Here is a 13,339-nt window from a genome sequence, read left to right as displayed (position 1 = left end):
GTAAAAAAAGGACACATGTAGGAGTTACAGTTTGCTGCACGACCTTTAACCTTGAAGAATAACGTCTGCTCGACTTAAACCACCAAATGATTCCTGTCTTCATGATTCAAGTTTTGATATCAGCAATTTAAATGACATGATGGATGAATAAGGATCAAGCTTTAAAAGAGATGTATAATATATATCCTCAAGTGCAATCCTCTATGTCTGCTGCTGGAAAAGATCATTCCATCATCCTCTAATTTTGATAATAATGATGATAATAACTTTATTAATAGAGCACTAACACGTTAGCCAACAACTTTATAAAGCGATAATATGTCAGTGTTGTGTTTCCAACTTGCAGCACTGCCCCCAAGTGGCCAAAAAATAAACGTATGCAGGTTTAACCCCGAGAATAAGTTTCTCAGAGGCAAAACTGAAGGTGGAGGAGGTGTTTATTTACACATTATAGCACAGAACTAAAGCTGAATGAACTCTTATATTAATTAATTCTTGGTATTAGTGTTGTATTGATTGTACCTGTTGAAAATAAAGCAACCTTCAGACCAAAAATAAACGTTTGTTTTGCCATCTACCTGAAATTCTCGCCCACCTAAATCCGTTCACTCCTGCTTGAGCGGTTTACAATGTGCATGTTACATCCATCTGATGTGTTTTCCAGGGCGAAGCGCTGCCAAGTCGGTGCGTCGAGCAGACCGCCGGTCCCTGAGGTGATGTCCCGGAGGTGGAGAACAAAAACAAACATCTTTGCCGTCGTCTCCAGTAGTGATTCGTACACAGAATACTGTATTCTTAATGAGTGATTTTGAGCTATCAAATCCTTCCTAAAGTCACATTTCTGTCAGAGGATGAGGTGGATTTCACTTGTTTCCTTTGCAGCAACAACTTGGGTCAGGAAGTGTTTCAGGTGCTGTAAGAACAGACTGGTTTCCCATTAAAGAGTCAGAGAGCCACGGGGGACAGAAACTGGAGCAGATGGGAAGACAGTTCCTCCATCATATGCAGCTCCGTGTACATTCAGAGGTTTTTTTTAAAGCAGTGTGATGAAGTTAGAGGAGATATCTTTTATCCGTTTAAGTGTCAGCCCCTGAAACAGCCACTTTAGATGATTTTAAAGCATCAGATGTCATGTAATGATTGTACTTTTGGGGCTGTAGTACTTCAAGCTGGTCTAAAAGCTGTACTTATACTTTGCATTTTCCATGTTTCCAAGTTTTTTGCACCCGTGGTCCAACTTTTCTAATTATCTGTCACAGCTGTACTGCAAATAATTTGCGAGTGCACTTGTAAAGTCGCTATTTATCACCTGCTCTCACAGCTTTAAAGTCTGACCAGGTGATTCCAGGTGAGAGCTACTTATAATCCACTTTTTCAGGCTTCAATCCTGAAATTCCTGGCTGCACGCCTAAGTGTAAATTGCAGTGTGATGACTACTTTTTATAGCTTCTACAAGACCACGTTTGGCCAAGATGTAAAAAGATTACAGGGAGAGAGATGTATAGAAAACTGACTTCAGCTCTTGTGGTTTAAAAAAAAACAAGCTTCTTACATGTGGCATTTAAAACCTAAAACATCGAGGCTATTTCTGGATGTATAGACTAGACAGCAGTATAACCACAGGACAGATCGGCCCATGATCGTGCGGAGGACACACACTGTGAGTGGAGAGGCTCAGCAGTCTGAAAACGTGGACGTTATCCAAAAAGAAAAAGCTCCAGAAAAAACATTAGATCTTACAAAAAACGCAGAGACATCCCTCAAAAAAAAGTCTTTTAGAGAAATGTACGGAAGCCCAGAGAGGCAAAGGAGGAACGTTTGAGATAATGTGTTGATAAAAAGTGTAAGAAATGCTCCTATAATGTGTTGTTTTGCCACCTCATTGGTCACGTGACAGGAAGCTGCAGGCCTACTGTGACCTATCAGGTTAACACACATCTTGTCCCATATTCCCTTACACACCACCTGCATTATTTAACATTTCACAAGTCTGAAAGAACACTCCCGAATTAGCTTCCCCATTGAGAAGAGCTCACCAAACAAGGCCAGCAAACGGACTGACATAGAGGATTGATATGTTCACCGCAGCCACTAAGAACTTTGTGAAGCAGGTCGGAGACACGGGGAGGTTGATCCCCGTCCCGAGCCTGAGCGAGGCCGACCGCTACCAGCCCCTCAGCCTGGTCACCAGGAAGAGGAAGAGGCACTTCTGGAAGAAGAACAAGTACGCCTCGACCCCCTTCTCTCTCAAAGACATCCTGGTAGGGGAGAAGGAGATCACAGCAGGTACTTTGGACAACTTTGGAGTATTTGTTGTGAGGTGTTAGGTGTGGTTGAATTTGGCTCTTTTAACATAATTTGTTTCCCCTTTAAGTTCCTTCATGGTTGAGATACAGTATCAGCATGAGTTTGCAATGACTGACCAGTGGGTTAGTGATGTCCACATTTCCTATGATTGTGTTAAAGGGAAAATTCACCAACTTTTATGTGGATGTCAAATCAGTGTTGATGGTAAATGTAGTCCATTGAAGTAATAAATTCCTCAGTGTGTGCTATATTGACCCAGAAAGCGGAGTTCTCCTGCTCGCGGAGCTGTGCCGGCAGTGCCTACATGTACCAGGATGCATTGGGAGCAAGTTTCTGAGGCTATATCCTCTTGCACAGTTCACGCAGCCGCAGCCTCGGCCTCTCTCCGCAAAATGTACTTTAAATATCAAAAGTAAAAGTACTCAATGCAGAAAAAATGCCCCCTTTGAGTGTATAATGTATGTATCTGTATTTGTATGTATTTCAAATATTAATTTGTAAAGTAACTTAGCTGTCAAATTAAATTGTAGTGGGGTAAAAAGCACAATATTGTCCTCTAAACTGTAGTGGGATCATAATTTGATTACATCCTCTTTTTTTATCCTGAAACAGGAGTTTCTTCTTATCAGCTCCTCAACTACGAGGACAAATCAGACGTGGCCCTGAACGGCCGGTTAGGAAACCACCTCATCAACGACGTGGGCTTCAACATCAGCGGCTCGGACTCTGTGGCCGTCAAGGCCTCGTTCGGCATCGTCACCAAACACGAGCTGGAGGTGCCCACCTTACTGCGAGAGCTCAACTCCAGGTAACACAACAACACGCTGCTTGTTGTCATAGCGACATCATCATCGTCGTATCACTTCAGGCTGATTAGATTAAGAGCCATCTTTGTTATGTTTTATTAATAACCAGGTTGGGTTATCTATTTTTTCATTAATTATTTATCTTTTTTTGAAAAGAGAGATGTTAAGAGTCAGCTGTCATGCATATTAGATATTATAGATATCTAGATTCATGTTTGTTTGCCAAACAACGGCTATAAGTTGATACCTGACCTCTGACCTCTTTGTGTCAGAGGGAACATGAGAAGACGGGTTTCCCTGTAAGGATGAATAAATGATTATGTTATTCTACACTGGCACACACACAGGACAGGCTCCATACAGGAGGACAATACAAGACTGTCTTGTTTGACATTAAGAGGTGTCAAACTCAAGAATACGCAACCAAAACGACACATTTCCTTCTCCGCTCTCTCAGGAAAGTGGACCTGGATCACTGCCTGGTGCGTCAGTCCAAGGAGAGCGGTCGGACCGTTCTCTGTGTGGCCGTGGAGAGCATCCGCACCACGCGTCAGTGCTCGCTGACCGTCCACGCCGGCATGAGAGGGACCACCATGAGGGTAAACACATACAAATACAGATGGCAAAATGTATATTGCAAAACCTGCAGGTTCTCTTCCTGACTGGACCCACTATTCCTCCCGTCACTCAGCTTTCTGTTATGTTTCAGTTTCAGATCGACGACGGCAGGAACCCCAAAGGTCGAGACAAGGCCATCGTCATCCCGGCTCACACCACCATCGCCTTCAGCATCTGTGAGCTGTTTGTTCGGCTGGACGGGCGACTCGGTAGGAAGACTCCCTCCATCCTTCACTTACTCTTACTCTTATACTAAATGAAGCTGCTGGAATTAGAAACTGCACCACAGTTTTGCTGACTGCGACTTTAATCCAGCACTAACAGATGAAAGTGAACAGAGCACTTAAAGGATGAGGAGTAATTGAAGGTGTTGCATCAACGCCTGAGGCTCCTCAGCTCTCTTCATGCCACACATTCTTATCCCACTGTAACTATTCATCCACCTTTAAACATGAAAAGGATCTTTCTCTACAGTTATGGTGTCATTATGTCTTATGACCAAGTAACCGTGGCACCTGAAATTACAACGTAGATTATGTTTAATGTGACAAAGTGGCCTAATGGGTATGGTGTCTGACTTTGGATCAGAAGACTGAGGGTTGAAATCTCCGACCTGATTTGTGGAAACATGATGGAAACATGTTTGCTGCAAAGTTGAGCACAATGAAAACACTTCTCACTGCTGCTATGGTGTTGTTTTAGATAATAGAGAGTATTTCGCTCTGCAGAAACGTGGGCATTACATGCAAAGCAAGCGGCCTACCATTGGAGCTAATCCCCCTCCACAGGAGCTAACCTGGAAGCTGGTCACACCTGACTAAACATCCCAAATGGATCCATTGTTGTTTGTTCTGATCCTGATTAACTCTGGAAGACGATTTGTTGAGAGAAACACAGGCTGCTTATCTCAGATGGTCAGTGCATGGTGCTAATAATGCCAAGGTCATGGCTCGCTAATAATAGTGATGTCTGCAGTTACTCACATGCGAGCTATTTCCCCTCCACTGAGGACAAACCGGGAGGTGGTCACACCCGACTGAACATCCAACACGTCTCCAATTTAGTTTAGTCTGTCCCGGTTTAATTCTGGAGCTAATTTAGTTTGTAAAATAATGAATAAGGCATCTGAATTCAGATCAGACAATTGAGTCTCTTCGTGGTTGAAAGCTGCAGCCTGATTTGAGGAAACATGATGTAAGCATGTTTCCACTATTGTTTGCAGTATGCAGGTGCTCAGCACCCGACTGAACATCAAAAATGACTCCGTTGTTTTTTGTTCTGTCTCTGATTCATTCTGGAAATAATATTGTATAATAAAAATAAATAAATGCAGGCCAGTTAGCTCTGATGGTTTAGCCATTAGTCATTTTGCATGCAAAATCAAGTTTATGTACTTATACTAACGATGTGACGTGAAATGACAAACGAAAATCCTCAAATGCGTTCTCATGACATGTAAAACGTCCTCAAAATGTCGTGCTTCTTATCTGCCTTCCCATGAGATCCTAAAATCATTTCTAGGCCTTAAATTCACCTTTGGGTGAAAATACACCTGCATTGCTGCTAAATGTTTGATTCACAGCATCTAGAAGCTGCTCTAAAGTCGACTCTGAACTTCCTCTGTGTCAGATCTTTGTGTAGCTCCGGAGTCTCAAGGTGGGTTTGAGCGTGAGCAGATGAGAGAGCAGCTCGGCGGTTTCATCGGCCACTTCTCTATGGGTCGACTGCGCCGCTTCCTGTCTGGGATCATCTACGGGAGCCCCTTCAGAGCAGGTACAGTAACGACCTCTACTATAATAAAAACACCATTACTTTCATTATACATGTTGTTTTATCCAACCTCTGTGCAGATAACCAAACATTCGAGGAGCTCACCCATTCGGACACCTACATGGACGACATGGTCACCGACTACTACGAGAAAGCAGCCAGCATGACGGACGTGTCCACGGCTTACCTGAGAGAGAGCACCCACACAAGGGTCAACCTGCTCAAACACAACATCCCCAAGGGGCCCTGCGCGCTCTGCGGCATGGGCAACCAGAGGCGGGAAACTGTTTACGGATGTCTGGAGTGCACGCCCGGGGGGCAGAAATACGTCCGGCTGCACGTGGTGCCCTGTTTCGACCTCTGGCACAAATCGCTGAGGTGAAAGAGAAGTCAGGTGCTGCAAAAAATAACTGTTTACCGAAATGTTTTTGAGATGTTCGTTCTTGTAAACTTTCAAATAAAAGTCATGAAAACAGCCAACTGTTCCAGTGAAAGATCTGAACTTATTATATGTCACTTTGTGGTATAAAATATCGCTCTCAGTGCACCTCTGGCACCGACCCATTTCTGCACGTGTGCCGTGTGTGTACTGGAGCTGCCAGATGCTGAATTATTCAGCGGGGGTATTGGGTGTAAATGGACCAGAGGGATCGTGTGAAGGCCAGCGACGGCCTGCTTTTGTTCTGGTCCAAGTGTGTCATTTATTTAGAGCAGGACCTTTTGCTTTCACTGTGTCTAATATGTGTGTATATAGTTTTATTTGAAAAGGAAAATTCACTTTAAGTCAATAAGGACATTTTAGAATTGTTGACTTATGTTACTGCTTTTAAAATTACTTTTATTTTTAAAGGGAGATTTGTCAAGTATTTAATACTCTTATCAACATGGGAGTGGACAAATATGCTGCTTTATGCAAATGTATGAATATATTTATTATTGGAGATCAATTAACAACACAAAACAATGACAGATATTGTCCAGAAACCCTCACAGGTACTGCATTTAGCATAAAAAATGTGCTTAAATCATAACATGCAGCCCAACAGGCAACAACAGCTGTCAGTGTGTCAGTGTGCTGACTTGACTATGACTTGCCCCAAACTGCATGTGATTATCATAAAGTGGGCATGTCTGTAAAGGGGAGACTCGTGGGTACCCATAGAACCCATTTACATTCACATATCTGGAGGTCACAGGTCAATGGACCCTTTGAAAATGACCATGCCAGTTTTTCCTCTCCAAAATGTTATGCACATTTGGAGCGTTGTTTATCCTCCTTCATGATACCAATGGATTCCTGAGGTTTTCTAGTTTCATATACCAGTGTCTTCACTCTTAAAACTGATCTAAAAATCACAAGTTAGCCAAATTAAAGTGTAAATTATCAATACTCAATAATTGCACAAACTGACTGGAGTATATATTTACAAAATACATTTTATTGTGTACTCAAAGCCTCAAATGTCAAACGATTTTACTGTAAATGATGCAACAACAGTTAAAGTGGGAGGGCGTTTTAAAAAATAAAAAAATGCAAAGGAACGTCGGGGAAAAAAAAGGGCAAAAAACTTCATTTATTTTGTTGAATGGATATAAAATGTGGCACACTGCAAAGAAAATCCATCTTTGGTCATTTCATCTGTTGGGTATTAAAATGTGTTTTTTCCCTAAAACAAAGCAGTTGATTGAGATGATTCCACTTTGTCTCTGTGTTATCGATTCATTTTGAATGAATGAGACTGCATAGAAATCTGGAAGGCACACAGGGTTGAATATCTCACCAACATGCTGTTCAATTTGACTTAATTTAAAATATACGTCTATGATTTGGAACAATCTGTTTTTTTTTCTTCTCAAAAATGTTCGCATAACCCGCTGATGTTTTGTTGGATATAAAATGTTTAAACATCCTGCCAACAGACAAACAGGAAATGAAAACAAAAGGAATCATCTCATCTTGCCTTTATTCTTTTTAAAGGAAATACTGTATTCTTAGATTAAATGTTCAAGCGGACATTTCTTGCAGTGTAGATCTGAACGGGAGGATGGGAAACAACAGGAACCAAAAGTTCTTCTTCTTCTTCTTCCTCCTCTTCCTCTTCTTCTTCTTCGTCTTCAGGTAAAACTACTCAGCGTTGTCGGTCCCAGCGCCAGATCGAGGCGTCGTCACACACGGCTATCAAAATGCTGCTGTCGCGGCTGAAGCTGGTTTGCCGGATTGCCGACGTGCATTTGGGGAGGGTCAGCGTGGTGCACCTGCAGAACAGATAGGACGTTTTTACAAATTTTCATACATGCTGGTTGAAATCTATCAAATACAGCAGCCGTTTCACACTTCATTCTGACATTTTTGCAGAAAAATTACTTTCAATTATCAAAATAGATCAACTAATCGATTAGCTGACTAATCGTTGCAGCTCTCCAGTGTGAGGATTTACTGATTTTCTCTGTTTTATATCATTGTAAACTGATTATTTTTGGACTGTTGATCAGACAAAACAACACATTTGAAGACAAATTGTGATAGGGATAGTTTTGTACTCTTTTCTGACCCTTAACGGACCAAAGGATTGATCAAGAAAATGAAAATTATTGTTAGTTTCAGCCCTAAAACACATTCAGTTTACAACAGAACAGATATTTATTGTAATTTTTGCTTGATAAATTAATTAAAGTAAAAAAAAATTACTAATAGTAAAATTAAATATTTATTATTTTATTATATACATAATTGTTTTGTTTTGTTGTGTGGCCTTTTATCCTTGGAAAAATAAATAAATAAATAAAAAATAAATAAAATGACTTTAAAAAACGTTATGTCAATAAGTGTCTCATACGGTTGGGCTTTGCTGTTCACTAGAGCATCCGTCACAATCTGTGCTAAATAATGCAACGTGACAATATGGAAAAGAAAGGATGCCACAAAACCAACAGCTTCACAATCACAGCATATTTGTGTCACAACACACCAGTCTGCTATGAAACATGAACATAATATTCATATGTTTGTGGATTTATCATCATCAGTGACAGGCGGAGTGTCCTGGCTGTCAACGAGGATTAAAAGCGTCACTTATCTGTTATGATAAAAACTTACTTTGCTTTGTGAGGGTCTTCCGCTTCAAGGTCCCACACATAAAGCTTCCCCACCTGGTTTCCCAGAGCCAGCATCTGGAAATCAGCATCACAGGAGACTAAACATCAGCGACAGACTAAAAGAGATCTAAGCTGCACTTTTGGTGTCATGATTGTAGCTGGAAACATTCATATATATATATATATATATATATATCATATCAAAGACTCATAGATACAAAATGAGCGCATATGAATGAGTTCACCTTCTGCCAGAAGTCCATGGAGAAGCGCATGTACCAGATGTCACACTGGCTGTAATCGAAGCGTCCCAGAACCGTCACGTTTGACTCGTTCGGTTTAATGTGATCGACGTCCTCCTCCATCTTTCCTGGTTTCCAGCAGACGATGGCGTTTTCACAGGACTGCAGCGAGACAGGACGGACAAATACGAAACATGTTATTAAATAGTTACAGCTACATATAAAGCAGTATTGTGTTTGTATTTTACCAGAAAAAGTGAATTTTCAGAATAGAACATATTAGAGCTGCAACGATTAATCGATTAGTTGTCAACTATTAAATTACTCGCCAACTATTTTTATAATTGATTAATCGGTTTGAGTAATTTTTTAAGAAAATAAAGTATAAATTCTCTGATTTTAGCTTCTTAAATGTGAACATTTTCTGGTTTCTTTACTCCTCTATGACAGTAAAATTAATATCTTTGAGTTGTGGACAAAACAAGACATTTGAGGACGTCATCTTGGGCTTTGGGAAACACTGATCTACATTTTTCACCATTTTACAGACCAGAAAATGTATTGATTAATCAAGAAAATAATTGTTAGATCAGCCCTAGAACATATTTAAGATCACCACTAGGTGGCCTCAAAGTATTCAAAACACTTTTTGCACTTTATTGTGTAAGATTTCATTTAAAATTGATTTAATTTCCTTTTTTTTGCAATTAATTCTACACAAAACAACCTATAACAAAGAGACTAGGGCTTCAACTAACCATTATTTTCTCGATTAATTGATTAGTTGTTTGGTCTATAAAATGTCAGAAAAAAGCCCAAGATGACAGCATTAAAAATGTATAAAAACATGTTTTTGCTTTGTCATTATGGATAATTATATTGAATTAGTTGCCAAAAGAAGTAAATTTAATTGATTTTAAGTTCAGTTTTTACGTCGTAGCCACTATAAATCTCTTTACACTCACTACTAACTTGCCTTGGAGAGAATAAGATCCCCGAGCCACCGCACACAGTCCACATAGTTTCTATGGATGTCTCGTGTTGAGAAGTCGGGGAAGTGAATTTTCTGTGAGACGAAAGGCCTGAAGGAAACACACACACAATTAAATCATGAAAACTGAAGATTTGAAAGCCCACACCGATAAAAACTGATTTGTTTACCTGTTGGTCTTGGAGGGGTTGTACTCATAAGACCCGCGGATGGCTTTCTGCATCCTCTCTGAATTGATTCGCCAAAGTTTTAAGGAGTGGTCCATCCCACATGACATAATCTTTTCACCCAGAAGATCAAAATCCTTAAAAATAAACATAAAAAAACCATTAAATCCAGGTATTGTTTGAGGTTTATTGTTATTCACAGAGGGGCTAGATACTCACAGCACTCAGGACTTCATCACGATGACCTTCCACACCGCCGAATATCGCCACTAATGTGTCCGTCTGGATGTTCCATAGACGAAGGGCGTGATCTGAGGAAACACGTCCAGTCACAAATGAATAAAAAACAATGCAATAAACATTCTATTTCCCTTTAGGAGTTGCTAACAGATTATTCCAGCTTCTTCATGTAGCAGTCAAACCGATCCTTTAATAAGACGTAAACCTGGATCATGTGTGGTTTGTCTTTCTGGTCAAGCAAACAAACACCAGCAGAATTTTGCCTCCATTAAAGGGATAGTTTGGGTGTTTTGAAGTGGTATTGTATGGTACTTCTCCATAGTCAGTGTATAACCTACAGTAGATGGAGTTTGGAGTAACAGCACAGGAGCAAAGTAATGTACTGCTGAGGACGGGGGCAGCAAAACATATTTTAGACACCTAAAAATCCGCTTTACTCCTGTCTGCTTCTCCAAACTTCATCTACTGTAGGTAATACACAGACTATGGAGAAGTACCTCACTTCAAAACACCTGAACTATCCCTTTAAAAAGGAAGAAAATCAGGTTAAACTACTTTGCAAATACGTGGTTTAATGTGTAACTCCATCAAAAGTGAACTGCTGTTGCTCTTTACAATCTAATTAATGTATCACGTGCAGCTGTTGGTAGAGTGATCGTGAGGCAGCAGCTGAATCAAATGAGTGACATCTCCTTTACACTGATCCAACAGTGAACATCAAGATGCCCTGTAAGCAAGGCGAGGCCTACGTGGTGTGAATTTAACAACTTAAAAGCAGGTTGTAACTGGAAACAACATGAAATATGCCCAGTCAACATTCACCTGATTAAATAAATGATTAAACCTCACATGACGCTTATCTAGTCAGCACTGCTGTGTGCTTTTACCTGAGCCACCAGAGGCTCCGATTAAGGAACCACCTGACAATCACATGGTTATAACAACTATCCTGCATATTTTTAAAACTTTATAGACATGTTTGTACCACAAAGAAGGTAGTAACACATCTATAAAGCCATCAAAGTTGATATTGCATCCACAAAAAGGGCTTTTTCACGTGTCACTGATGTTGTATTCAGTTTACTAAAGGAATAAGTGACATACTGTCCTCTTACTGGCTTTTCTGTGTCATAGTTTAATTGTATTATTATTGTAATTGTAGGTTTTTGTTACCTTTGCTGACAGACAGGAGGAGATTTGGATCCCTCGGATGAAACTTGAGCTCATTGATGGCATTTCCATGACCTACGTAATGCTGGATATGAACACAAAAAAGGTTAAAATTGCAGACATGATCTTGATTTATTCATTCTCAGCAATGAAAATTATATATATATATATCACAGTGTAAACCTTAATTAATCATTTATGATTCCCCAAAACAAGTCAAAGCAGGCAAATCATCAAGCAAATCGTCTTGTTTAAACCATCTGTGACGGACTGTTTGCTACAGTTTGGTTCATTAAATGCATCTTTAATCAATGTATATATATATAATAAATAGAGGAAGGATGTTACTCCCAGAAGAAATATGACACTTGGTAATGTTGAATTTAACCAGGGAAACAGTCAGGGTGTCTACAAGCTAATTAAATCTATTGGCTATGAGAAGACAGCTCAGCTTTACCTTGATACACTGCATTGTGATGTGATTGATCACCCGGATGATGCCGCGAGAGCCGGCAACAGCCAGCAGAGGATGGCTTGTGTTGGTGTCGTAGGTCCAGGCACATGTGTAGAAGTTCTCATCTGCCTTTATACATATTTAGTAAAGGAAATTAAAACAAAAGACCAGACCAGAACTTCCCTCCCCAGCCTGCAGAGATGCACTCATATCTAAACTGCGACAGAATCCCACTTCAAATGTGTGATTTGAGAGCCTGATGGGATGATAACAAAGAGGCTCTGCTTCTCTATAAACACTTAAATACTTGTCTGTTGTCACTGTGCCAGTTAGCTGACTTTTATCTTGTTCAAATAACAAAATTTCTATGCAAACATTTCAAGTATGCCCTTATCTTAATTCAGTCATTGTTTGGGTTTAGCTCAGCACACAAGGGATGTATTGATCTGTGTTGACTTCCTGTCGTCTGGGTTGTAGAACAGCTGTTTAAAATGAAAGCAACTTGACCTCAAACTGTGTTTGAGTGACAGAACGACAATGCGGAAGTTTAAAAAAGCATCTCAAAACAAGTGAAAGGATACGTCTGCATCGACGTAAGACTGCAAGAGTCTTATTTCTCCCTGAGAGTGACATTCATACAGAGTTACCTGGAGAAGAAAAGACAGAGACAAACATCACAACATGTTCAGCTGCATAAACCAATATGAAGAAATGGTGCCACTTAGGAATAACAAATGAGTCTCTTATCGCTCACCCTGTTACTCCCGACTGTGGCGAACACCAGCGGGTCTCCCTCCTTGCTGTGCCAGTTAAACTGGACGCCAAACAGCGGCTGGCCGTGGTCCTCCTGTGGAAATCATTACGTCATTATTAACTAAATTCACAGGGTGAAATGAACACAAGTCAACTGACATATGCTGGAGATTTAAGCATGTGATTAGATTGTATTCCTTTACAAATCTACTGTGATGATCCAACAGTTATGGAGCTGTATGGAAGAAGACGTTTTGATAAGAGAGGAAAGGAAATGAACAACGTGCTGTCAACATATTGTTAATGGTGGTGTCTCTTTAGAGAGAGATAGAGAGAGAAAAAGAGTTGATGTTAATGTCGGTGTCTGTACTCACCCTCAGGCTGTTGACACATTTAAAGGAATATTTGCACTTCTTGGACTTCCACTTGCCCTTGCCCCAGTTCTTCCTGCTCGGGGCGTTGGCGGTGTTGGTGGGCGTGTCTGGGCGCTCTGCGTTGGTCCCACTCTCAACACTGGCAGCATCATCCTGCAAATGCAAAAAGATATATAGGTGATGTTTAATATTTCTCTTGCACAAATGACAGTCTTTGTTGATTACCATGTCGTTAGGAAAATATTACCTCACCCTTATCTGGACTGGAGCTCTTATAGACATATTACTAACAAGCAACAGTGCACACAGAGCATGTTATTTTGTAATATAAGGTGTACAATAATCTGCATT

General features: G+C 40.4%; 3 protein-coding genes across 3 annotated transcripts in view; 1 reads left to right on the top strand and 2 right to left on the bottom strand.

Annotated features, from left to right (window-relative positions):
- The window catches only part of LOC119484008 (multidrug resistance-associated protein 4-like), a 221,378-nt gene that overhangs the window by 74,098 nt on the left and 133,941 nt on the right, over positions 1-13,339 (bottom strand). The gene's annotated exons all lie outside the window — the stretch shown is intronic.
- pjvk (pejvakin) lies at positions 2,076-5,883 on the top strand. Its single transcript, XM_037761781.1, has 6 exons — positions 2,076-2,286; positions 2,920-3,115; positions 3,571-3,712; positions 3,823-3,940; positions 5,361-5,407; positions 5,536-5,883. The coding sequence occupies exons 1-6, from the start codon at positions 2,076-2,078 to the stop codon at positions 5,881-5,883; spliced, it is 1,062 nt and encodes a 353-aa protein (XP_037617709.1).
- The window catches only part of eed (embryonic ectoderm development), an 8,576-nt gene continuing 2,157 nt past the window's right edge, over positions 6,921-13,339 (bottom strand). Inside the window, exons 2-12 of the mRNA XM_037761755.1 lie at positions 12,989-13,141; positions 12,616-12,708; positions 12,443-12,508; positions 11,865-11,990; positions 11,411-11,492; positions 10,217-10,308; positions 10,001-10,134; positions 9,816-9,921; positions 8,843-9,001; positions 8,599-8,672; positions 6,921-7,757 (exon numbers count right to left, since the gene is read on the bottom strand). Of these exons, the coding sequence (XP_037617683.1) occupies positions 7,631-7,757; positions 8,599-8,672; positions 8,843-9,001; positions 9,816-9,921; positions 10,001-10,134; positions 10,217-10,308; positions 11,411-11,492; positions 11,865-11,990; positions 12,443-12,508; positions 12,616-12,708; positions 12,989-13,141 (1,212 nt within the window). The 3' untranslated portion in view covers positions 6,921-7,630. The remainder of the gene's footprint in view (positions 7,758-8,598; positions 8,673-8,842; positions 9,002-9,815; positions 9,922-10,000; positions 10,135-10,216; positions 10,309-11,410; positions 11,493-11,864; positions 11,991-12,442; positions 12,509-12,615; positions 12,709-12,988; positions 13,142-13,339) is intronic.

The sequence above is a fragment of the Sebastes umbrosus genome, chromosome 24 (assembly GCF_015220745.1).
Source record: "Sebastes umbrosus isolate fSebUmb1 chromosome 24, fSebUmb1.pri, whole genome shotgun sequence".
NCBI lineage: Eukaryota > Metazoa > Chordata > Actinopteri > Perciformes > Sebastidae > Sebastes > Sebastes umbrosus.
Note: the sequence above shows the minus strand (reverse complement) of the source record. Positions and strands in the feature narration are given on the sequence as shown.